Source organism: Lichenostomus cassidix, chromosome 12 (genome assembly GCF_008360975.1).
Source record: "Lichenostomus cassidix isolate B80296 chromosome 12, HeHo_3.0, whole genome shotgun sequence".
NCBI classification, from domain to species: domain Eukaryota; kingdom Metazoa; phylum Chordata; class Aves; order Passeriformes; family Meliphagidae; genus Lichenostomus; species Lichenostomus cassidix.
In genome coordinates, this window is record NC_139493.1 from 4,712,052 (window position 1) to 4,739,222 (window position 27,171).

General features: G+C 42.3%; 1 protein-coding gene across 3 annotated transcripts in view; it reads left to right on the forward strand.

Moving 5' to 3' along the window:
• Nucleotides 1-27,171, forward strand: part of TAFA4 (TAFA chemokine like family member 4) — a 66,626-nt gene that overhangs the window by 7,075 nt on the left and 32,380 nt on the right. For 2 of the 3 annotated variants that reach the window (XM_085072326.1, XM_085072324.1), the window contains exons 2-3: nucleotides 16,730-16,865; nucleotides 19,430-19,545. In XM_085072326.1, the coding sequence (XP_084928452.1) occupies nucleotides 16,786-16,865; nucleotides 19,430-19,545 (196 nt within the window). In that variant the 5' untranslated portion in view covers nucleotides 16,730-16,785. Of the gene's footprint in view, nucleotides 1-16,729; nucleotides 16,866-17,657; nucleotides 17,790-19,429; nucleotides 19,546-27,171 lie in introns of those variants that run through there. The other variant, XM_085072327.1, reaches the window with a different exon arrangement.

A 27,171-nucleotide genomic window follows, 5' to 3' on the forward strand; every position in this document is an offset into this window, starting at 1 on the left:
AAAACCCTTTACTGTGAGGGTGGTGAGGCTCTGGCACAGGTTGCCCAGGGAAGCTGTGGCTGCTCCATCCCTGGAAGTGTCCAAGGCCAGGTCGTAAGGATCTTGGAGCAGCCTGGGATTGTAGAAGGTGTCCCTGGCCATGGCAGGAGGAGGGATTTGGAGCTTCAAGGTCCCTTTCAGCCCATACCAGTCCATGATCCTAGGATAATTCTGATGGTCTCTTCACTGGGCATTCAGGCAGCACATGGTCCTTGCTGGTTTCCTTATTTCCCAGCAAATGCTCAGCAGACAGGGTTACTAGGGAGGAAGGAGGGCTCATCTCTTCCCCTTTGCTGTTTTCTCCTCCTCTGCCCATTGCCAGGGCTGTGCTTAGGATATCCATTTGCTTTATTTCTAGAAAAAGTAAGAGATCTTGAGAAAATCTTCATAATCTCAATGACAGCAGGTGGTGTGGCTGCCCTGCTCTGGGGTCACAGCACTGCTTCCTCCCCAAGGAAAACTGGGATGCCACTGGAATTGGCCCAGCATGGGTTCAGGGAGGTTCAAACCTGCTCCTGGCTGTCTGAGGGGCTCCTGGTGGCTGTGTTAGTTTGTGCTGAGCACTGCCACTTCAGTGGCTCTGGAGCACCATGCTTAGAAGTCAAGTGCTATGAAAATTTGCCCAAACACAGATCTCCTGCAGTGAGTGGACCTGAACATAAAACGGGCCATGGAATCTGAAAAAAAAAAAAGATTATTTTGTGGAATGTAGAGTAATTGTTAAATCTGTGTGCTCCTGTTACATTGCTCAGTTAAACAGTGCCTCTGAACCTCTGAGTTAATATCCATTATTTGGAAGCACATCAGAGTATTTGAAATGGGGTTATTTAACTGAAAAGTACTACTGGAGTAACAGTTTAACTGTGGAAATACCTGCTAGTTATGTGGTGTATGGGGCTGAAGGAGGAAAAAACCAAAATAATTATTTTAATGCTAAACTATCCCCATATTTTTGGTGTGCTGCTGAAATGATTAATTCTGCTTTTGTTTGATAATAGATCTGTTTCTGTTCAGGGACCACTAAAGCACAAACATTTATTAGATCAAACACCTTTTAAAAACCTGTACTGATTGTCTTAATTTAAAAGAGTAGCAGGTAAAAAGGACTATCCCTCCTTTTCTACACCAAATTGACATGGAGAGATGGACCTGAGGTGAAGTGGGACAACTTGTGGCACAATGAGTGTAACCTTCCACCTGAGAAATGACACTTTGTTAAGTGTTAGAAATTAATTGGTGTATTGAGCTCATCCACACACTTAAGAGCATTTCCCTCCAGAGCATTTCCTCCTTGTAGATGTTCCTAATGTATTTTTGTGACATATATTTCACTTTTACAATAGAAGAATAATCACAGAGGCTGTAAATAATTAAGAATAATCACTGTTTATGACTCTGAAAAAGGTGCAGCCACTTCAAATAGAATTACTGCAGCCACTTTAAACAGAATTACTCACCCTGCCAGTGTGTATCATCCACCTGTGAAATGCTCCAGGTGGGTTTTGCTCACTGCTTGCACCCCAGCCTGAGATGGGTGATGGTTTTGAGTGGATGAACAGGGAGCTGCTTCCTCCCAGTGTCTTTGCACACAGAAGGAAAACAGAAAATGCAAGCAAAACTCCTGGGTTTTGCATGCCTTAAACATTCTTTTTCTTGAACCTTTTCTTCAGCAATGGATAAACTATTACTGGTTTTCTAAAAACTTGCTGCTAAATCTTGCTTGGAAATGTAGTGGAGACAGTAAGCTATTTGTAATTAGGGTATTTGGAATATACATAATTGTATCATGGCTGAAAATCTCATCTACCTTTTGTGTTTTCCTCATGTAAGAGGAAAAATAAAGCCTGAATAAGGCCAAATTAGTCTTATTTTAAATGCTTTATTATTTTTCCCCTACAGAAGAAACATCTTCTGTTCCAGTTAATGAGCACTGTTGTCTTTTGTTTAAAGTCTTTGTTACAGAGGCTTGGAGCAAAAGGGCTTTAATAATAAAAAGGCCTTCTTCTCTGGAATGTCTGTCTGATAATAGCCTGTATGATTTAAGAATAATGATGTAAAATAATTGGTTTTCAAACGAATAATTTCGTATAACTAATTGGAGGGCAAGTGGAAAATCTGCATCCTCCAAATAAATGTATTGTGTCTCTAAATATCTGAATAATTTTTCCTCCTCTTTTTCCACCCTCAAGACAAAAATAATATCAAATCTCATTCAGGTTGCACTTAAATATGACCAAACTGATAATTACATTATTACAGAGAAGGGCAGGATAGCTGGAGGATATGTACAAGGTGCATTAATACTGCAAATAGAAGCTGATTTACTTATTGATAGTGGAGACACGTTTTAGTCACTTTATAGAATTAACAATTGATCAGCTTGTTAGGTCCTAGTTCTTCATAAGCACAGCATGTTTATTCATTATTGTCATTACATGGTGCTGGCAGCCGAGGTCATGATTAGCAAGGCAAAATCTAAAAAAAATCTAAACTTCATTAACTATAACTTCTGCAATAGGCAGTTTCTGAGCAATGCACCAATTCTCACTTCCCTGACATAAATAAAACTTATACCTGCCTGGCTCATTTGCATTTCATTAACATTTTTCAGAACCATCAGATCCATTTGCTTTGCCAAATGCCAGCGATTCAGGCTTGTAAAACTGCAATAAGATGGGCAACATAAAAGCATTACTTTCAAATTGCCTTGGTCACTGTAAATATCCCCCAATCTGCAGCACTGCAACTGATAAACGAACCACGCCGCTGCAGGAGAATGGAAAGATGTTATTCCAATAAATATATCCATGATTGTTTGTTACTGAGGGTAAGTTATGTTTTCTAAATCAGCGTTGACTTCGGCTTGAGCAAACCCGATAGCAAAAATTCCCACTGAGGCTTCTCCTGCTCTATATGACTAATATATTAAAGAAGATAAATAGTCATTTTTAAAACTTGTTACACAGCAGGATTGAACACAAGAGGAAACCATTTTACAAATCTGAAACTTAAGGTCACCTTGAGAAGAAAAGGACACTGTAGATGACTAGAAAAAGTCTGTTTCCTCCAGAAACTGAGATTCAAAGTTTACTCTTTTCACGGTGTCTTTTATAAAGCTTTAGAATCCCAAGTGTAAAACCAGAGTCTGTTTTGATGTGCAAATATTTCAAAACTGTGCAGTGGATAGGCATTTAGACACTTGCATCTAACCAGTGCTACAGATCAGCTTCCAGTCTCTTAGTATAAATAAAATGCAGAATAATAATTAATACATAATAAAAACCAGAATACGAAGCTTTTTTGTGAATGGTTTTTAGAATATAATCCAGAATTAGGGATGAACTTTCTAAAACATTTCATTAGACTGTTTTAATAATTTTCTATCTTTTCCTTTTTTTGTTTCTAAGCATTTAAAAAAATCATTATATATATTTGAGTTGTACTGTTAAGCTTTTGGTTCATAATTCAGACTTGTAGGAGTATGAAAATGTGCTCAATAGCATGTTTTTAGGGCTTGCTACTAAAGTTAATGAATTTTTTTTCTATTACTCAGTCTTAGCATAGATAGAACTGCTCCCTTGTTTGAGCTGTAACAAATCAGGACAACATTGATTTTCTTTAGGAGATGAATAATGAAAGATCTACATTCTTAAATATGTAGATAAAGATAAGTAACTTAATTAAAAAATTATCAGTGGAAGGTAGTAAGATGAATTAACTGTTTTAATTTGTTGTACATGTCAATAAGCTGTACCATAACCCAGAGTTTTACATAAAATCCATTTATGATATCTTTTTCTTCAATTTCCAGTCTAATTCCATAGTGTCTTCGGTTGCTAATTCTTTTGGAAATCGTTTATATCTCGGGAATGTTAAATTCTTGGGGCTATCTGCCCTAACTGGAGCTTGTGTAGGCGTTGACTCTGCAGATATTTAATGTCCAGAGTGGTGCAGCCTGATGAGAATAGTTCTGCCCTGATCAATAATGATGTTTACAGGCTCTGTCCTCGGCGGTGAAGTCAGGTTACGGAGCCTGATTGTTTTTCCAGTGACTAATTCCAGACTGGCAAATTCTCCTGTTTGATCACATGTGCTATGAATATCCCAGCTGGCGAAATTCCAGGCTAAGTGGCTTGCTATTTTTTGCCTAGCTTTACAAATTATACATGATGAGGAAAAGGGACGTCTCGGGTCCTCCGTCTTTCATCCGACGTTGCTTTTAATATCCAGGAGGCATCGTCAGGGTGCTCAGGGTAGAGGAGGAGCTGTGAGGAGGAGCTGCTCCATTAAGATGTGGTGGTTGATGTCATTAAAGGGGGAGACAAACAGCTTTGTGCAGGAATGGCTCCTCTGTGTCTCACATTTGGGGTTTTTTGGTCTCACATTGATGGAGCAGACACCCACTCGAGCCCCACGGGTGGATTTTCTGGTGGGAATGATGATATTTTAATGATGCATTGCACCTGGAATCACACTTTCTCAGTCCTCGTGCTTCAATTCTCAGTGACTCCCGAGTCATGCTGGTTTTCAAGCTTGAATCTGAAATCTCAGTGCAGCAGCAAATGCATCATTTGACAAGCACGGCTGAGCTTCTGCTTCAGACCCTTGGGTCACTGCCTCCCTGTGGCAAATGCATTGTCCAGGGGCTGGGCTGGAGTTTAGTTATTCCTGTCTTTTTTATTCATCTCTCTTTGGTTTCTAGGGTAGGACAGAGAAGCTTCACAAAGATCTGCAGATTTTGCCTTCCCCTAACGCTGAGCTCAGGGCTGTCATGTTTGGAGTGGCTCAGTTGGGTGCTGAGAAAAGGGACAAGTTGTAGGTGGGTCACACCTATGACTGGGGAGACTTTATAGAACCTCTGAGTAAAGGATTGCTTGGCAGACAGGACATGACTTGACCAGGATGTCTCTGCCACAGGATGGTTTGACAATAAAGTGTGTGATTTAGGCAGCAAATTTTACTTTTTCTGCTCCACCCAGCAATGCCCTGTGAACTGCAAAGTGTTGAGGATACTCTGGTGCTCCAGACTTTACTTTAACTTGTTTCATTCATTCAGTCTTACTTCAGCTCTTGATTAAACATAATATTTTTGTCACTGAGATGAGTAACAAACGGTTTGCCACACTATGGATTTTTCTCCAGTAGGAGTAATGGATGGGAATCAGTGTTTCTTGTCCAAAACAGCACTGCCAGAATCAGAGATGTAAATGAGAGGCAAAGAAAATTAATTGCAAACCTGTCAAGAACAGTCTGTCTGTATTTTTATTACATGTTGTTTAGCAGATCTTTCTTAGGGATTTTTTAAAAAATCCTGTTCCCTGTGCAAGTTCAGCTGCAATTTCCTCACAGCAGAGATTGTTCATGGTCCTCTGTGCCAGGGGAGCAACCTGTGGATTTTCCCTTTCTATAACTGTTTTTGCTCAACCCTGTACAGCACACAGACAGGACCTGGCTGTGGTTCTGCATTTTGGGACTTGCAGGACATGAGTGGCCAGAGGTCTCTGGTGGGTGAGAGCTCCAAAGGGTTCCACACAACCTCCAGCTGTGTCCAGACTGCAGGAATGGATCTTCAGCCAGCCTTGAGCTCTGTGCTCAGAGAGCTCAGCTGCCTTCTCCTCAGAGGAGAACAGGAAACTTCAGAAAGCAATACTTTTCAGTGAGGGTGACTGTCACAGGAATATTCCTTTATTAAATTAGAAATTTTTCATATTCTTGAAGACTAAATGCTGAGACCTTCAGGTTAAAAAGGCAATAGATTATTTATGCTATGCTGCTATTCTCAGGTAATAAATTAGATGGTGCTATTGCAAGCAGAGGAATAATTAAGAATACTGGTGCAATTGAGAAGTCAAATTAGAAAGGATGAAATCATGGTTTAAGAAACCAACTGTCTTTGGCTGGAGAGCAAAAATAATTTAAAATGATAAACCACACCTTCCACTGGCCATTTATTCAGGTTTATGCAGCAGAGTCAATTTTCCAAGTGGGTTCTTCTGTCTTTCTGACACACAGCTGCTACAAGACACTTCATACCCACAAGTACCTCCTCAAAATCATACAACCTGAATGAAACTGAACAAATAAATAGCCAACTATTTATTCTATTTGCCCAAAGCCATCAGCCTAGAAAAAAAGAACTAAGAAGGTAAAAAAAGGATGGTTGCACTCTCTGGAAAATATCATTTGGGTTTGGTTCACCAAACAGTTTCTGTGAGCAGAGAAGTGAATTTTGACCATTTTCTGTGAGTTTTAGAGGAGAATAGAGTAGGACAGGACTTCATCCATGGTTTAAATACATCCATGGATATAGTAGACTAAATTGGCAGTACATAACTATGTGAAAACCAGTGGGGTCTGTCTAGTGCAAGGCACAGCTCTAAATTAAAAATCTGAATCTTCATTTTTGGATGTGGTGGTACCCTCTGGTGAGTGAAGGTTTGGCTACCTGCAACCTCTCTTGTTAATCTTGTCCAAAACTTTTATCATTTCTAAGGAGAGTTTTTCACTTGGTGAGGGGAAATTTAAATACAGTAAGTAATTTTTTCCATATTAAAAAAAAAATAGAGTTGTCGTTTCTCATTTAATTAGTGAGCAGTATTAAAGCAGAAGACCTAAATTGCTGCTCTGGTCCCTGGGATGGAGCACATTTTTAATGACAGCAGTTTTTAATGTAAACCAGTCCTGTGACTGTCTCTGCTGCCTTGCCTCTTGCCAGGCCATGTTAATGCAGTGTGCAATAACCCTGGAATTTGAACCAGTGGTGCAACCCCTCCATGAGCCTCTTAAAAAAACTATCTGACAGTGCAGGAAACTCAGGTGGGAACAGTAAAACTGAGAGAGTTCCACTTTTGTGTTCCAGTTCATCAATCTTTAAAGAGACACTAGTAGGTCAAGTGGGCACAACACTGATCGATGGACAAGAAAAATCCCTTTTTAAAGTAATCACAATTCATCTCCAATGGGCAATTGAGAAAATAAAATAAAAAGATACAGCCACTGGGGTCCTGGTGGGGGAGAACATAATTAGCTGAGCAGTCACACACTCTTTAGAGAGTCATCTCTTGGAGTCCATAAAAATCTATGTGGCAATAGTAAAGGAGGCACATTGTGGGGATATTTTTGTGGTATTTTGGTAGGGAAAGCTTCTGGAAAGTTCTATGTGAGCTGAAGTGGCTATTCAGTTGCTGTCTGAAATCATGAAAGGTGATATCTGAGATGTTTCATACCTGTTGCTAATTTTAATACAATTGAAATTTGGAGGTTGCTCTCTTTATTGTAGTTAGGTTTGAGTGCTGTTTCTCCCAGGACAGAAATTCCCAGATTATTTACTCAAAAATGGAAAAAATGTGTACTGTGAGGATCTGAAAGCCAGGGTTCTGTGAGTAGTCAGAAATCAGAGAAATGAAAGACTTGTGCAATCCATTAAAAAAAAAAAATCAGCAGAAATATCTGTCTACCAAAGGTGACTGAAAATAATACTTCCTATTCAGGTGCCAATATCCACAACCTCATACAACTCAGGACGCACAATCCAATCTCTGCCAAACAATATTTTGTTGCTTAAAGAGAGAAATAAATGTGACACCAAGATAACTTTTTTCCCTCCTGTGAATCTTGAGGGTCTTTTCCCCCATAAAATCACAGTTTCCTGGACGAAAATAATTGGAGAAGATTTTTCTTTTCTGTTTTCTAATTATTTTTAAGAGAGGTAATAACACTCTAGCGCTGATGAGAAGCTGATTAAAAGCTGATTGTTGTCTACCCTGAAAATAAACAATCAACCATTTGTTACTTTCAGCAGATCTCACATCTTTAAGGCAATCATAATTGCCTTCAAGTGAGGCAGGGGAAGAGGAAAGAATCTCATACTTCATTTCCAACCCTGAGCATTTCAAAGCATAATCAAAATTACACCACTTACCCTCCCCCTTGCTCTTCCCATCAATCATGCCCACGATTACACCATCATGAAGAGGATTTTGCATGAATGAAGAATATCACAGGGAATGAAGGATCACAGGGGGTGTGATGGGCAGGGCTTCCACCCAGCTTGAGGCTGCCAAACCATAGGAAAGCAAATACAGCTCTGAGATTGGTTCTAAATATGCTTTTGTACCCAAGTCCAAGTCCCCATGCTGTGCAATTGCCTTAGTTTTGTCAATCTGTGATATGACACCTTTTGCTTTTGAGTAACAATTCCTGAACTGGTGGATCAGGAACCCAGTTGTGGAATTCTTCTACTGAGTAGAGTGATGTTTTTCCAGTGTGAATTGAGGAAGTTACTGATAAGCAAAGAATGTCTTCTAACATTGAGTAAAAAGCTGATCCCATAGCATCAAAGCCAAGTGGCAAAACCAGATCAAGAACCTGGGATCAAGGACTCTTTGGTCTGTGCCTCCCTCACCCTGTGCAAGTTGCACCCTTCATTACTGAGATTCTGTATGTTAGGGGCAGAATTTTAAACCACCCCAAGCTGTGTTGGTTTTGTCACCAAAATGGGAATATCAAAAATGCTACCTTTCAATTTCCCAGTAGTTATCCTGTCCTGCCCCAAGCCTGACAGAGAGAAAGGACAGAACACCACAAGGTACTTCGCTATTGCCTTATATAGTGGATAACACAGGTGCTAAAAAAATGTGTGTTCAGCCTGTAATTACACTTCTGGAAATTTAGTGCTGTATTTATGAAATGCTTTTCCTTAGAATCTTTAAATAATTAGCTAATGAGTCCCAAGTGGAACAATTATCCCATTGACCCAGGCAGTTGGGATTCTTCATCAGCCAACGTGCATCCAGGGCTCATAAAACATCCTAACAGCAAAACTGCTATGCTCTAACAGCAAAACTGGCTGCTCTTTGCTTGCCTCTTGGAGGGTGTCAGGAACTGAAACAAAAGCAGGGACCAGCTTACATTGGTGACAGAAATGGACAGACCCTGTGGCAGTCAGGGCCTGATACAGCTTAGGGAAGCAGGAGTGGACAATGCTGTAACTATTTACTGTGAATGAGGTGTTTTGGGGAATAACAAGGGAATAAAATATTCTAATGCAGCAGAACCAGAAAGAACCAAATGTGGTTGCATGAGGACCCTAAGAACCACCAGAAGGATATCTAAATACAACATCAGCTGACCCTGCCTGCATGAAAAACCAAAATATGTAGGAGGCATTTTCAGATTGTTTCTGCCACAATTTTCCTCCAGTAACCTCTGACTTGATGGCTGTCTGTGCTCAGGGTGCTGAGGATGACACTGCACAGTGACTGACTACCTCACATTTATATTCCAGTGGCTTTTTAGCTCCAGGGCAGAAAAGATATGTAGTCCTCTTACATTCCCTGAGCAAACATCATCCAACTCTATGGATGGAGAGGGGAGCCTTGACCACCCCACTGGTGTTCCAGTTTAAAGGAAATTCCACCAACCAGGCTCCATGAGATTTTGAGCAACTTGCACCACTAATTTCCCACCCCTAGATACAGAAAATTCCTCTTCATGCACAAACCAATTAATCTTTGCAGGACACTGAATTTATTTTTATGCTATTTGCAGTAGCTACTGAGAGCCACTTTAAATCCTGCCCTTCTTCAAACCAAGCCTCTTCAAGGAGACAGTTGACATATCTCCAACAAATTCTCTTTTCTTGGCTAAAATACAGCTACTTCAACCCTTCTTTACTGCATGCACTTGCTGACTCTCTTAATTTTATGTTATTTCCCTGGGATTGCCTCTTGTTCTCAATTTGAATGGCCACCACTAATCAGGGAGTATCTGCTTCTTGCATGTGAGCCCTGGGCTGACCACCACTCACCCAGAGCAGCTCTGGGACCTCCCAGTGCATTATCCAGAGGCACAAATGGACAAGAGTTTTCCTCCTCCATCCCTTCCATCCATTCCTCCCTCCTCTGAGCCATCTCTGCAAAATAACCTATCAGCTCAGCTGGGTCCCTGGTGAGTGGGCAGGAAGGTGAGTGACCTGTTCTACAGCATGCCAGTTATCTTTTCCTTCCATGGGAGAAATTAAATTCCTCCATCGGTTCAGGGTGTAGAAAACAGTGTTTTATGGCTCAAGATAACCTGTGCAACAACTTCAGTGCTTTGCTACCTGGCAGGCAAATTTTACAGCAGGGAAAAATGTGTTTTTGCTGGGTCTGAAACATCCTGCTGAAGAGATTCCCTTCAAAGACATTTCTCTCCACCTTTTTTTTTTTTTTTTTGGTGTGCTGCATGGCTTAGATGAGAACTGCTCTGCTTTTTGGAGGGCAGCTGGGAGGGGAGCAGGGCACTGTCTCTGCTCTGTGTCCTCTTTGAACAGGGCTGGAGTAATTCCTGCTCTCCCTTGAGCACAGTGCCTGAAGCCTGCACATCTCTTAAGCAGGGCTTGCACAGGGGGGTGGAGAAGGTGGAGAGCTGCAGAGAGGGACTGAAAGAACCTGGATAATCACAAGGAAAAATTCTTTCTGATGAAGGTAATTGAAAGAGTTGAAATGCTGGGCTGTAATGAGAGCTCCTGTGTTGGCTGCCTGCACTGGTAAGTCTGTGCAACCTTAAAAATGAAACCCTGATGGTGATACCTCCCTTTTCACGAGTTTACTTTGGCTGAATGGCTCTTAGTGGGGTGGTAATGAATAATAAATAATGCTGTGGGGAGAAAAGGGTCTATTCTGCATCCATTTGACAGCCAGAATAGCTGCACTTTGCTCTCTGAGCAGTCCTGTTGCTCTTGGTGGACTTTATCCTGGAGGAAAGAGGAGAACTCACTTTGTGTTGAGAGAGCAGAGGAAGCAACAGCTTTGATTTCAAACTCCTCCTCACTCTGTGTGGCCTCGAGGTTTTCTGGCAGTTACTCCTCTGTTCCTTGCCCCTGGTCCTTCGATTGAATTTGTTTCCTGATTCTGTGCACTGCTTTTTCTGTTTCTGTGTGACCTGAGCTCTACTGTGGCAAATTTGGAGGCCACAAACTCTCACTTAAAATGAGTCCAACTGAAAAGCCTTTTTAACAGATCATCCACCCAAATCACTATTGTGACTCTGGCACTATTAAGTAAGGAAATCTGTGGTGTCTGGTCCAGAAAATTAGGGTGATTTAGGGATATTTTGCAGGGTATCCTCCCAGGACATCATCTTTCCATTCCCACAACAGGCAAAAAGTTTGTTCTTGTGTTTAAAGGAGGTGGTGAGGACAGATTTACCTTAGACAACTCCAAATGCTGCTGAAGACAGACTCAGTTCCCCTAAAAGCCGTGGCACACAGGATGTCTGTCTGTGTGTGGATGGTCTGGCTGCTGGTGAGGTCAATACCTCATGTTATGTGGGTAAAACAGCAGTTCAGTCCTCCCTCCTTAGGAGGATGTGGGTTTATTTCCTTTAGCTCTCACTGGCATTGTTTTTCTTTCCTCCCCATCTCCCCCAGTTGCTGTTATTAAGTGAGATTTTGAAATATTCCTGTGGAAAGGGCTGACTGGTGGTGGCAGGCTGAGCTGCTGCCAGCAGAGACCAATTTCATAAATGGGATGTGATGCGATAAAAAAACAGTTCAAAAATTGCCCATGAAGTGTGTAGGGAGTCTGCTGGGAGCTGAGAGGGCTGGGCTCTGCTGCAATGCCCCTGTGGTTTTTTGGATACCTGGCTGGTTGATTTTTGTGCTGTTCAAAGAGCCTTCTCACTCCACTTTGTTATAGGGAGCTTGATGTGACCAGATCTCCAACCCTCAGAGACTCCTGCAGGGGAGCAGAAGAGCTGATGTGAACTCTGGGAGTAAAGGGAAGAGGGAATGGGCACGATAAAAATTTTATTTTCTTGCACTGTGAACTTAGTCTAGTGCTGCCTCCCACTTCTTGAAGGGAGCCTACAGGAAGGAGGGAGAGGAAATTTTTACAAGAGCCTGTAGCAACAGGGCAAGGGGGAAAGGATTCAAACTAACAGAGAGTTGGTTTAGATTGGATTTTAGGAAAAAATCCTTTATTGTGAAGGTGGAGAGGCCCTGGCACAGGGTGCCCAGAGAAGCTGTGGCCGCTCCATCCCTGGCAGTGTCCAAGGCCAGGATGGACAGGGCTTGGAGCAACCTGGGGCAGTGGAAGGTGTCCCTGCCCATGGCAGAGGGTGAAACAGGATGCTCTTTAAGGTCCCTTCCAACCCAAACTGTCCTGTGATTCTACTGCATTGGTAACTTTGTCCTCTCAGTTTGCACAGTGCCTTCTAGCTGGTGTAACCCTTACTTGGTGTAAGGATTGGCAGAACTGAGGCCTTTAAAGACCTGCCACATCCCTGTGGGATGTACCTGCTGGGAAAACAACCGGAATGTATCAGGAGGCACAAGCTGGAAGGTGCAGTGTTTAAAGAGAGGTTAATTAACTGTTGGAATAACTCGGCCGAGGTGGATTTACTGACACTCAAAGCCTTCAGATCGAGCCGCAGTTACGTGACCTGATGCAGAGATTTGTTGGTAAGGGTTAAGACACCAAACCCAGAGTGTGAGACACTTTATTCCCCTGGATCCGCCCGATCCTGGGGCTGACGGGGCAGCGGGAGGTGAAGGTCAGCACATCCCACGCTGCGAGGGAGGCTGAACGGCGCCTTAATGTCATTAACGCCAGGCGCTAATTGTGGCGGGCAGCCGTGCCCGCAAGGAGGAGCGCTGCTGCCGGGAGGGCTGGGATCCCTCGGGAACGGGGCTGGGATCCCTGGCTGGGATCCCTGGGGAACGGGATGGGATCCCTCGGGAGCGGGGCTGGGATCCCTGGCTGGGATCCCTGGGGAACGGGATGGGATCCCTCGGGAGCGGGGCTGGGATCCCTGGCTGGGATCCCTGGGGAGCGGGGCTGGGATCCCTCGGGAACGGAGCTGGGATCCCTGGGGAACGGGGCTGGGATCCCTGGGGAGCGGGGCTGGGATCCCTGGGGAGCGGGGCTGGGATCCCTGGGGAACGGGGTTGGGATCCCTGGGGAACGGGGCTGGGATCCCTCGGGAGCGGGCTGGGATCCCTCGGGAGCGGGGCTGGGATCCCTCGGGAGCGGGCTGGGCTGCTCAGCCGTGCCGGTGAGGTTTGCCGGAGTTCCCGAGCGCTGCCAGGAGCAGGAAAGCTGCAAATCCCGCCAGGAATAGGGCTGCAGTGGCACTATGTGGCCGCCAGGGGGCAGCACCGCCACACGGATCCTTGGGAAACGCTGGGATGGCTCCGGATGCGCCGGGAGAGGCTGTGTCGCGATAGGGACAGCACCTGAATCGCGACAGGGACATCGCCTGAATCGCGACAGGGAGAGTCACCTGCATCCCCACAGGGACAGTGACCTGCGGTCCGGGAGCTGCCCCAGGCTAGGGGTAACATCAACACACCACCAGGAATGGTTTGGGCTGCAAGGAGCCTTAAGGATCCTCTCGTTCCACCCCTCCTGCCATGGGCAGGGACACCTTCCACTGTCCCAGGCTGCTCCAAGCCCTGTCCAGCCTGGCCTTGGACGCTGCCAGGGATCCAGGGACAGCCACAGCTTCTCTGGGTAACCTGTGTCAGGAACTCACCACCCTCACAGGGAAAAACTTTCATATAACATCTAATATAAATCTCTCCTCTTTTAGTTTAAAACTATTCCCCCTTCCCTGCCTGTATAAAAGCTCACTCTCCCTCTTTTTTATAAGCCCCTTTCAAATACTGCTGCTGAATATTACCATGTTTATAGTGATTTAGCCCCAAAATGTGTCTCTGTGTTAATCAGCCAGTGGGAAGACGTTTGCTTTAGCTCTCTTGTCTCTAGTTCCCTCAAACAGCAGTACTTTTCAACTACACACAGTGATCAGACTAGACTTTTTTTCCTCCCCTTCTAAGAAACATCAGATATTGCTCTATTTCCCTTTTCCCTTTATTCAGAAGGAGATAAGGGTTTAGCCAGGCTGACAGTGAGGTTAAAGTCAGGCTGGCAAATCCCCTAAACAGTACATGCCCCCCCAAATTTCTTCCCTTTTCACCCCATGCTTTACACAAGAAGAGTCTTTAAGGGATGCACAGTTGTATTTTAAGTGAGGAATTATTTAGAATGCAGAAATTAAGGCCTTTTAAATATTTAATGAAAGGAGGTTTTCTAAATTATTTAACAGCTTATTATAAAAGATGGCATAAAATGGTTTAGTAATTTATTCTTTGCAGAAAGTAGCCATAAGAAGCATTTTACAACATGTAAATATTGGTAGGAAATGCACCTAATTTAAAATGTTATCTTATTCCATCTGTCAAAGGAATTATACAGTGCCTATACAGTCTTCAAATAACTTGAGACCTTTATTTTTTCTGTTCTTGAAACAATTCCCTGGCATAGGGAAGTGCTGTTTATACCCATTTTCCTGGAGTGCAGAAGCACAGAGAGCAGACTGTGCTGGGACCAAGGTGCAGCAGATCTAACCATTGCAATTCCCTCCAGAACCCACAATCTGCATTTGCCCTAAATGCTGACCATGGGGAGTTGTTCATCCTCTGGGGAACTCCTGTGCAAAACAGGAGTTGCTCATGGCCAGTCCATGCATAAATACTGAGATGGGAGCTCTTCCCCTCTCCCATTCCCTCTTCCTTCTTTTCTACAGCTTTGCAGGAGATGGAGGTGGAGTTCAGTTGCTCACTGGCTGGAGCTCATTGTATAAAAATAAACAAGCAGCTCTGTTTCCCAGAGTAATATGTCACCCTGAGACGAGGCAGGGACCAGCAGTTAAATCCACTGTTCACAAAATACACACAAAACGTATTTTTGCTGTGAAAAGCCTGGAATTCCTTTTACAGTTATTAACCAGGTGAGCCTCTTGTTTCTGTTCTGATCGGTCTCCTTTATTGACATAAACCAGCTGAAGCTGGTTTCAGGAGTTTGCCTTAATCTCCCCTCAAACAACTCTATTTTTTAAAGAAATATCACTGCCTGGAAGGCATCAGAAAGCCTGGAGATATGCAGGTGGATGTATCATCTGTCACTTTTGCTGCATCCACTTAATTAGAGTGAGTTGGACTAATCAATACTCCCTTGCCTTTTACCAGTGTTTAACATGTGTTTACAGAACAGGTTACACTGACTATTTGTATTTACCTGTAGATGCATCTGCACAGGGTTTTATTTTCCTCTCTAATAAAAATTATGGAACAGATAAGCACTAAAACCCAAGTTAGTGTATTGCAGTATTGATTTCCAAGGGAGCGCTGTAAGAATGTATTTATCTACCTGTCCTATTATGAAATGGGTAAAAATGTACCACATAACCATTTCAGTCAGTCAATGCTGTATTGAAAGTCCTGTTTATTTGCTTCTTCTTAATAGGCCTTTTGAGACACACTGTTGTTTTATTTTTATTTTTATTTTTATTTTTATTTTTATTTTTATTTTTATTTTTTAGTTTATGTGTATTTGGGGAAGAAAGGATTAATACAGGATAGTAGTGCTTTTTCTTAAGACAACTTTTTGCCCACATTTTGTTTTGATTTCCACTGATGATTTGAAAGAACTGCTGATTTTGGCTCACCCTGGAACTCCACCTTGGAAAGCAAAGAGAGTAAAATGTGATTAATTATGGATTGCTGGCCTGGCACCTCTTTAATTCCAGCAATTACTCTATTTTCTCATACCATTCTGAACAAAAAGGATCTGTTACTGCCAGGTTGGATGGGGTTTTGAACAACCTGGTCTAGTGGAAGGTGTCCTTGCCCATGGCAGTGGTTTGGAACAAGATGAGCTTTAAGCTTCCAAGCTGTGACTGGAAGGTTCTGTGATTCTGTGAGTGTGTTGAGCCAGGGACCTTTCTATCCTGAACCCCAGACATGCCCTTCCCTACAGTGTGGTGGTGTACTTTTGTGTTCCTTAAAAGCAAATTTCTAATTGATCAAAGGAGGAGTGAAATGAAAAGCATGGTGGATAGGATGGGAAGAGGTTATTGTTTGTGATCACTGTGTAGGTGAAGACCACATTATTATTACTCTCACAAATTGCTCTGTGCTGTGTTTTCAACAGCAGAAGGTCAAGTTGTGCCCAGGGATGGAAGCAAGAGAACAAATATAAACAGCAAAAGGAATGAGGGCTGAAAGTCTATAAAACGGAGTGTTTGAGCTCATTATTCTGCTGGATGTGTGTCAGTGCTGCTGCAAAAGGGATTCCAGGTGGAGATTTCAGAGTGTGACTGCTGGCTGTGGGTGTGAGAGGTGATGCTGGAAGCGAGGAGAGGCAGAAAGGTCAGAGGGTGCAATAATGCATCCATCCCAGACAACTCCTGTGGATGTGACCCTCTGCTCCCGAGGAAAGCCCCAGAGCCTGGGCCAAATCTTTATGAGGACAATGACAGATTATTCCCACTATATTTAATAATCTCTGGTTCAAAGAGCTGGAGGTTTCACGGAATCAGGTGGAAATGTGTTTGCACTATGGTGCAGCCTTAGATCTCACAGCTTTTCCAGCAGTTGGGTGCTGAGAGGGCACACGGTGATAAGACAAACTTCCTGTTTGCAACTCCTAGTACAGCAAACTCTGACTTTGGTTAATGCAGTGATAACTCAGAGCTGCCTCACCACAGCTTCTCTGTGTTCTCACAAAGAAAACAGCAACACAACTGCTGCCTTTTGCCCCAGATTGCACTGTAGGTGGCACTGTGAAACTAAGATTTTGGTAACAAAGATGTGTTTTACAGCACCATTCCAGACGTTAATTGCAGTGTAACGTGGCTTTCTTTCTAGGTCCCCGAAGTGAAGGAAAAATTCTGAGATGCAGAAAGGCTTATTTGCTGCCGCAAATGGGAATCTGGAATAACTATGAAAAACACACTGAAATAATTGTGTTTGACTGGAACAAAATTCTTGCAAAGTCCCCAAGGTAAGAGCACTTTTTATCTTTCAAATGACACTGAAGATTCTCTGTTCTGGTTAGCAACAATATCCACTTGAATCCAACAGAGAATGAAGGCTTGACATTTCTGAAAGCGGCAGCCCACTGACGCTGAAGGGCTCAGCACCCCTTGCTGCATCTGTCTGCCAAATTTCATTTTTTCCCTGCCTTCTCAAAGATCCACTTGTACTTCTTTACATTAGCAGGCTGAAAACCTGTGTCCTGTCTACCTGCAAGGCAGACTGAGGTCTGCAAATGTGTCATTTGGATGGCACTGGGTCCCTTGAGCTGCCTTTTAGTTTGGGTTTGACCAGGTGGATGCTGTGCAGTGATACACTTATTCCTGGATTTGAACATTCCTACACAGGTGTAAGATTACCCTGTTAACCTGATGAGCCCTGGTTTCACATTCCTTGTTTAATATCTCAAAACAGTCAAACTCAACTGGGGGGAAAAAAATCAGAGGGACCAAGAAAACTAAGGTGAAGCTCAGATCTCTACTGAAAAATAGGAGGTTCTTTCACCTGGGAAAGATTTGGATGAACAAAATCTGAAATGGCACACTGATTTCAGAACTTTCTAGGCAGTTTTCTTGGGCTAATAGTGGATCAACAGCAATAATGAGATTTATGCTGGTTTCACAGTGACTCAGTCCCATTAACTGAGGGACATGATGTGGTTCAGCTGATGCAAGAGGTGAATTAGGTTCAGCTCCTCTGAATTAGCCTGGGAGTGCTCCAGAAGAGGCTACTTGTGGGGTAGGTGAGGAGCAGTGACACCTTTGTCTTCTGGGCTTGAGTCATGCTCACTGAAGGCTCCTAAATACAGCTGTAAAAGACCATCAGGGTGTTTGTTCCTGTATTTGGTGACATATTGGACTCCAAACAGAGCATCTTCTTAAAGCCAGAAAAGGTACCATTTTCCCAAATCAGTCTTTAAAGTGTGGCTTCTTTGTGTGTATTTTTTAATTTTCTGAACTCTGTAGACATGGTGAGGTTTTTTTGTCCCACAATATTTGTGTAACATAAAAAAAAAATTTGTAGGCTGAAGGTGCTGGGATTTGCACCAATGTATTTCTTTCTCAAGTGTAAAACAGTATTTGTTGCTAAAATATATTTACATGCAGCAGGCTTTTGGTCTCTCAGCTTTTGATACCAATAAGTGCATTTTTGATTTGTCTGGGCTTCATCAACATTTACAATTAGAGAAAAATATTGTTTTGCAAAGTGTGTAAGGGGAAATTTTGCAAGCACTTTTAAACAAGAAAACATGGCCTCTGTCTTAGTTTTGTTTGTAGATGTTTATCAAATTTAAACAGCATCCAAGTGCTTTACTTGGTTGTGACAGTAGAGGTGTCTAAGATGTGTTACTTGGGACTTTTTTTTAAACTAGTCTCTTCAGTACTTGACTATTGGGTTAGCTCACTAGTCTTCGGTATTTTTGAGCTATACAGAAAATTTTTTTTTAGAAAAAGCTGCAGGACTCTGAACTGGAATCTGCAGGGGAAAGAAGTTCCCAAAAGACTTTTTGGTGCAAATAAACTTGTGATAGGCTTGCTCAAATCCCAGTGTGCTGATTAACTGCAGAATAACGTCACTGCCATGAAAACAGTATTTGGTTCAATTTATGCAAATCTATAAATTGCCTTTAATTAATTTGATGTGTTCCCGCTTACAGAATTTGCTGAAAGTGTGGAACATGGTATCTAAGGGATCAACTGCATAACACCCATTTATGTATCATACAAGCAATAAATCATCATAACTGAGTTTAAGAAGATGATTAGATTCCCTTTCTATATGATGAATGGCATAACATAAGCTATTGAGGGGTTTAATTGTAGATATTTGCAGAAAAATTACTGAGGATTTGCAATCTTAAAATAACATGAATAAGAGCAACAATACCTTCTTTAGAGCAAATGTTTTCTGAGATGGAATTTCCAACACCCTGGCAGAGAAGTGAGTCCTTGCATATTTGACTGAGGTGCTGTTTCATGGGTGTTTTACCCTCAGCAAACTCGCTGATCTCCAGGAAATCTCCCAAATATTGTGTGTTTGGGATGCCCAGCCAATTCCTGTGCATGGCTACAGGGGAGCTAGTAGCTTTAGCAAATATGTCCTGGGAAGTGTTAAGTAAAAATGGTATTTTTTTTTCCTATCATTGGAGGAGGTGCATTTTAAAAATAGTAGCACAATTCATAAATACGTATATTTAAATTTGAGTGTGGATGGTTCTTAATAAAAGACAAAAGAATCTCAGAAGAATCTTATCTCAGATTCATAGAATGTATTGCACTCATAATGTGTTATTATAAATATGTGTTTGTGGGTAATGTGATGTGTGATAGACACTGCTTCTAATTTTAAAATGTCCTTAACAAAGAATTGATCCCAACCAAATGACGAATATGATTTTGTGAGTGTTGCCTTGTAATAAACCACATTAGTTATTCTTCAGCATCTTTTCAGCTTTCCCTTCCCCACATCATTTTTGTGTTATTCCCTACTCACATTGTTCTTTCACTCAACTGCTTCCTTTTCTGCCTCCAGGATGAGATTCTGTGCCAAATCAATGCTTCTGTCTGACTGGCTCTTTCTGGTCTATGTGTTAATGGTCTGCTGTAAATTGTTGTCCGCCTCTAGTCACCATCCCCGGGGGCACACAGGTAGGAGCTTTTAAACTCATTATGTGCTACTGAGACCAATTAATACACTTGCAGCATGTTAGAGCCCACTTTCTAGCAATGGATAATTGATGAGGCTGTTGACAGCATGTTATAATCAGTGCAATAGGTTAAAAATACAGCACCAACAAGAAAAAACGAGTTATTGTAAATTTTCATGGCTTTTCTCTGGTAATTTTATGTACTGAAGCTTGCCAGGTGGTTTTTTGAGTGACTTCATGACTGCTAGGACTTTGGGATTTGTTTGTGTTATTTTGCTTTATCCTTATCCAAAGACATTCTGAGATGTATCTTTATCTTCACCCTCTTAATCCTGTCGTTATCAACTGACTTTACAAAAGTGTCATTTGCTTTGGTGGGCAATAAATCGAAGCCCTCAGACTCATGTTAGCCAGTTCTTTCACTGTCTGACACAAATTCTGACCTGTGCTTTAGATCAGCCTGTGATACTCTCCTTCTTTTCCTTACTTGCATAGTGAGGCAAACAAAGATCCTGCATTTAAAGGGATGTACTATTGTAGTAGGGAAATATCTACAGGGCACAATGTGTTATCATTTTACAAATGACAGAAAAATCTGAGAACAAGCTGGGTTGACTGCCAGACTGGATTTTTGTAGCAACATCACTGGTAGGATTGTGCAGACACATCAGCTTGAAAGCTGAAAGAGATACAGATGTACCAATGCTAATGCAAAGGTGTCTGTGCAGGACCTAAATGAAATGGGATGGTTCTGCTAAGGCTGTGCCACCTTTGATCCCTCTGGAGAGAGAGGTAAGGTGACAAAATGCCACGTGTCAGTGCTGCTTTTTGGGAGAGGCCAAAATCTGTCTGCAAACTCCATGATGGCTCTGCATTCTCAGCACCACAGTCAGCTTCACGCTGCCTTGGGAATTTCTGCAAGTGCTGCAGTCTTATTCTTAAATAAGGTGTTAGTCCTAAAATCCATATGCAATGTTCTTAGCTCTGAGCCAGGTTCTTGTGGGCCCAGGTCTAATGTTAGCATCCACTCCACTCAGGCTGGGAAGTGGGGATACTTTTGGTGAAGGCTCCATCCTCCATAAGAGACAAACTATTGATCTCTTTCCTGGCTGCTTCCAGTGTTGTCTAGGCAGGAGCTGAAGGCACCTCCTGTGCTCACCGAAATATCTTCAGAGCTGGCAAGCAGGACTGACTGACCTGCTGTGTCTGAGAGCTACAAACGCCCTCCCTGCCTTCCTCCATCACCAGCTCTGTTCTCCCTGGCTGTGCAACACTTGGATGTGTTTGCAATAAAACACAGCCACAGGTTGTGGAGGATAACTGGATTTTTCAGCAAAATTCCAAAGGGTGATTCCAGTGAATGCAGTGTTGGAGGGTGATCCATATTGCTGCTTTGCAGGTATCTGTTCTAGAAACTGGAAAGGGAGTCTATGCACAATGACAAGTTAATAGCAGAGCATTTCAGAGTTGACTCTGCAGAAAAAACTGGTGAACAGCCTTCTGCACCTTTTGTCATTTGGGAATGGTCTTGTCAGAAGAAATGTCATTTTTGTCCTTTCAAGATGCACTTTGCCTGTATACTGAAGGGAAACACCTGTAATAAGGCAGTAGTGATCTTGTGTTGTGGGCTTGTATGATGAAGATAGTACACTATGTAAATTGACAATATTTTCTACATAAAATTTGAGAATATTTGAGTGGGTACTTATAACTGACACCAGGAATTCTCTCCACCACATCCAAGAGGTACCACAAAGCACAGTCAAGTTGCTTGAATTTAAGCACATTTGTGTGTTGTGATTTCTCTGCTGAGCTAAAGGAAGGTCCTGCTCCTCATCAGCAGTTTGGTCTGATTGTGGAGTTGTTTTTCCAATGGACACCCTTGAAGCTGAAGCCTGCATGTCCCTTTTTAGACTGAGGTGTCTTGTTCTTCCCCAGATGTGAGTTTCCCCCATTTGTACACTGAGGTGACTCCATCCCACTCTGATTCCATGGGGTTGATGAAGCAACCATCCCATTTTTGATCCTGCAGCTCCCTAGGTGTGACACTTGGCACCACAGAGCATCCAGAGGGTTTGAGGATCTCTCCTCAAGGGACCTGCATTTCCCAGCCTCATCTTATCTCTGCTGCTTGACACAACACATAGATTGGCCTTCTAATGTATAATCAAATCTCTGATGGAATCTATTATGTGAGCAAGGTGCTGCCTTGTTCATCAGGAAAGCAAATAATTCAGAGCTTTTAGCAGAGCCTGTTTTGTGGAAAGCAAATAATTAGCCTCATTTATTTCATACAAATTAGCATGTTCTAGGGTAGTGATTGAGATAAAATTTTTGCAGTCAATAGGCAGCATTCAGGTTTTTCAAAGCTAAATGTCCTGAAGCACATTAGAGGGATGAACCCGAGCTCTGGGTTCAGCAAAGGCTTTGTGCAGTGTCCCTGAGGTCCAGCAGCTGTCACCTGACAGGTCCATGCTGAGGTGGGGTGCTGCTTGAGAGGGATGAGGTGCCCTGCCTGGTTTTTAAGGAGAGGTTGTGTCTGCTCCTGATAATCAGAATGTTTCAAGTGATGTACTTGACATCATCAACACCTTTGAATGTGTATGTGCTACAGCTAAGAAACTTTATTAACTAAGAGCAGACAAGAGAATTTAAGGTGAAAAGTGGGCATTGACTTTTTCTTTTCAAAACACTGCCATTTTTAAGGAGCCTAATCTGGGAAAAGACAATTATTGACCTAGGTCATGCTAAATGGTGCCTGAAAGAATGAGATTTGACAGCTGTCTGCACTATTCAGGCAGGAACAGAGCCTGGATCTTATGAACCCAATAGCCATCCTGCTCCTGAAAAGTGGGAGAGAATGGCATGGAGCAATCCCTTTGACAATGGGGCCTCTTCACTGTAATAAAGTGTAAGACAGACCTGGTTCTTTCTTTTGTTCTGTGAAATATTCACCCCCATCAAATACCTGTTAGGGGAGAGACTCTTCAATCCTGCAAGCCAATCCTGCCATCTCTCTGGAGAACTTTGGATCTTGAATCCAGCTTGGAGGCTGCAGCCCATTTTTTATTGGAACACTGTAATTGCTTTGACTGGCAGAGTCAAAAGGCAAAAGGTAGAGGAGAAATGTTCCTTCTCATCACCATTAGATCACTGAAGATGCTGCTTGTGCAGATTATTTCAGCAGCCTCCTTGTGTATCTGTGCAGAGAAGACATGTAAGAATGTTCATCTGGCTTTTTTGCTGTTAATATCCTTCTGAAGGGTTTGTCTTTTGCCCCAACAATAGCTAAGGGAAGCATGAGCATCAACCTTACTCTTTTTAAAAAAAACCTCAGCAGTATTTCAGGCTCTTGAGTACCTAATACCAATATAAAGATCAACTCCATGCTGTGCTGGATGAGGCAACATACATTTAGTACCAGAAAAGATTTGTTTCCACCTCACTGCTCTAAGTCACAAATGAAGAAGCATTGAAGAGACACTTTGTCAGGTCACCTCGTGTGAGGGCTGGACCTGCAGACCCTGAGCTGGTACAGCCAGCTGAGCAGCTTCTGCCATGAATTACTGCTGCAGCTGGGCTTTTTGCTGTTTTATGGGATGATGCTCACCCAAATTGCTTCCAGCTTTGCTGAAGGGTCTAAATTTTTAGGCAGAATGCTCCCCATCAATTGCTGTTTTCCACAACTTTAAGGACTTTCTCTGCAGTCAGGACTTTATGGACAGACTCTTGTCCCCATTGGAGTCAGAGGAAAACCTCTTTACTTACACAGGCTCCAGGGATTTAATCTCCTTAAAAGAGAGCTGAAAAATGCAGCTTTGTATTAGAAATATTGCTGCTTTCAAGAAAACAGGGAAAGCCCTGGCTTCTTATTCTCCCTTTATTTTGGGGTCAGAGCATCATTTTTCCCAGCAGTGCTGTCGGGCAGCCCTGGGATGGATTTCCATTTCCAGCAGAGGGCCCTGCAAGGCTGTGCAAGGAGCTCCAGCGCTCAGCCACTGCTGGCTGCCTCCTGATTTAAACCCCAACTCTGCATTTTGCGAACTAGAATTATGAGTCCTTTGTATTTCAACGGGTCAGACATGGTTACTGCACAATAAGCTTTAGCCCTTTGTTCTATTTAACTCCTTTTATGTCTTAATGTTTTATTCAGTGTGCTATTTATGTGGTTTATTACCCAGCTTCTAAATATAGGGTAGCTGCAATATACAGCCCTGACTGTAATCTCTTCAAGTAATAAGGTAGGGAAAGCAATTCAGTTGAGAAATAGGTTCCCTTTAAGACAAAAAGGAGCAGAATTCTTTGTGTGAAATTTGCTGGTATATTTATTTTTGAGGAGAAAAAAAGCGTAAGAAATATTTCTTGTATTCCTCTTTTATTTTTTCCTTAAATAACAGTGAGAACTTTTAGTATATATGACAGATTTTGACAATGACTTCAAATTAGATGCATAGATATGGTACCAGAAAGTAACAACTCAGTGTTGATTTACTCTTTTATAAGGTAAAATGTAGCTTCTGGTGTCATTTTCCATGAATGTACCCTTTAACTGCATGGAATGCTATTGCATATGAAAAGGTTTGTGTATTCCAGGGACTTGAGAGGTGGGAATTACAGACAAACTGGAACATGTGCAGGTTTATGTATCAACTGTCATGGTTTCAAAAGTGGAGGGGGGTGGAACTCTGTAATAAAAAGAAGACAGAGTCTCATTTGATACAAATGGCCAAGCCCAGTGTGTCAGACTGTGGAGCAGGAGGCTGAAACCAAGCCCTTTCCTGCAGTATCAAAGTGAGCTTATTTTAAAGCCATCAGGGAAAATTTGTGAAAATACTGTCTATATTTTATTCATTTTACATTTTCACCATTTTTTTTTTTTATATTATTGCCATCTGCAGTAAATGACAACCTTTACATTCCATTGACCAAAATTCTAACCAGGAAAGCTTTCTTTACTCTGTCTATTCTTTCAAATCTGCATCTCCCAAACTTAAAACTGATAACAGAAAAAAAAAATTACATTGCAAATGGATAGTCTTGTGCTAATGTGAGAAAGAAATGGTTGGATGAGCGTAAATCCACAAATAGAATGGAAAAGATCTTGTCCTGAGTGTTCATTTGAGTGAAGTGATGCAACAAAAAGCAGCACATGCTCTGTTCTGGGTTTATGTGGAGGTCAACAGGCTGAGTCCTTGGGAGGAGGAATGCCAGAGTGATGAAGGCAAGAGATTGAGATATAAAGGACTTACATCGAGTTCCTTGGTCTGAAATGATTAAAAGACCTGCCTAAGATGAAGTCCTGACCCCACTGAAGTGGGAGTCTGTGATTCTTCTGTGATTTAGTTTCCAGCCTACTCCGGATATGTCTCAGCAGAAAAGTTAAACTTCATAGTTATGATTTTATTGAAGCTTAAACCAGTCACTCTTACAGAATTCACCATTCAGTGCTTGGCAAATCACTGCCATTTTGAAGGATGGAAACTGTTCTAGGGCCTGTTCTGCTATTGATCACCAGGTCTGTGCTCACTGCCTGGGCTGCACTGCCACAGCCTTGCAGCTGCATTCATTGGGATAGCAGTGCAGAGCCTGTCCCAAACTTAAAGTCCCATTTCAGTGTCATTGTAAGGCATTTCATCCCAAATGAGTGGCTGCACAGGCTTGACTAAATATCTGTGGAAATGGGTAGCAGTTTCTGTTGATTTGATGATTTAGACTGTTTTTGTCTGTGCTTTCTGGTGGTTCAGAGGCAGCCTGGGACAGGCAGACCCTCCACATTGGCTGTTATTTGCCCACTTGGTTGAGGGTAGATACAGAATATTCACCCTGTGTTCAAGAGCAGGAAATCTGTTGTCATCCTTGGCTGTGCCATCAAACACGTCCCACCTCCATGGTGGCATGATGTTCTCCCCTCCAGAGAGCTGCCCTTCCACTTTAACTTTGAAAGTTTGTGGTGTTGGTCTGCCTGGCTTCAAGGACATGTTTGAGCAAGCATTTCTTCTTGGACACCAGAAAATGTTTAATTAATAATGGAAGGACCTGGAGATGGAATTTTTTTTCCCCCTTAACTAACATTTAAGTGTTTTGTTGGCAGAGCACCTGGGGATTGCTGCTGGTAGCCCTTTGCTGCAGCTGTCTGCTTTTCAGTGCTTGGCAGCATCCTTGCATTCCTTCAGGAGAGTGACAACTGATAGGGGACAATGGATTCTAAATCAGGAGATTAAAGATGTCTTGTAGGCTTCAGCAGGGTAATCTCTCCTCATCCCACTGGAGATGGAAGCTACACCTGACATTCATTATCATCCAGGGTGGCAATCTTTAACAACACCTCCAGAAATGCCAGAACTTATGAGTGGAAAATTCTAGGATCAGCAGTTCTGTTGCTTAGTGTTTGGCCTTTATTTATTTACTTTCTTTATTTATTTTCACCCTTTTTTCCCCCTTGTGGACATCATCCACATGCCTTGCAGTCCATGGATGGTCACTAGTCTTTTGATTTATGTTGTTACTTTGAGAAATAATGACCAGGTAAGTGCAAGGCAGTATTTCTCTCAGCTTTATTTCCTGCCTGCACTTTCCTGATGCCAGTTCTGGTTTGTACCTGTGTTTCCTTGAAGTAGCATCTTAAGAGGCAGTGAATATTTTGGAATAAGCAGATTGGTTTTACTGTCTTTCCTTTGCACAAACTGTTGAAAATTATCTGGGGTGGAATGGCAGGATCTGTGTTAAGCAGATCAGGGGTGTGTTAACAGCTGTTTGTAGGCTGCTGTTGTGTTGGCTGTTTTTGCCTGATAGCAAAAATGAAACTGTGAGTGTTTGTAAGGCAAAATTATAAATGTACCAAAGTAGCCTTTTGGGTTCATTTTATTTTCAGGTTGGGTGTAAAACCTTAAAGCCTCTTTTGTGCTCTGTATACCCTTTTTTCTATAGCTTCCTTTCTTTTCTCAGGAGGTTTCCTTCTACATAACAGGAAATAAGGTTGATAGAGAGCAGACACTGACCTTCCTTGTTTGTGGTGTCCCTGGATTGTCTCTGAATGGGACATGAAGTCTCCTGACTTGCCGTGGTGAGGAGATCAAACAGGAAGATCTTAAGACTGTGTGTAGCCACTGACACTTGCTACTCATAAGTTTTCTCAGATTTGTCTTTAAAAAACATAATTTACTGAAAATATTAAAATCGAGTCAGAATACAATTTGAGAAAAGAGTAGATGATGTCAGTTGGCTTAAGTCGCTTTAGCAACATGAGTGTCTGGCATGAATTGTGGCTGTGCTAATGATTTCTGTCTATTGAGTCCTTTCAGCAGATGCTGGTATTTTCCAACTGGAAAAAATAAAGCAAAACAAAACAAAAAAAACCCAACCAAAACTAAGTCAACTGAAATTTCTCATCTAAAAGAGTTTGACTGTAAGTCCTTGCTGTTCTCTACATGCACCCTGTTGGAGTTAGTGCTATTGTGTCACTGAGGAAAAAGTGTAGCTGATAATTTAATTTCGGTGTTTCTATATGCAAATTGTTTAGAAAGAAGCCTGATTGCTCTGCAAGTTGCTCTTTAGCATTGTCACTTGGCTTGGCTGGGTATCCTACTGCATCTGTTTTTAGGAATGGCTACTGATAATAGAGTTTAAT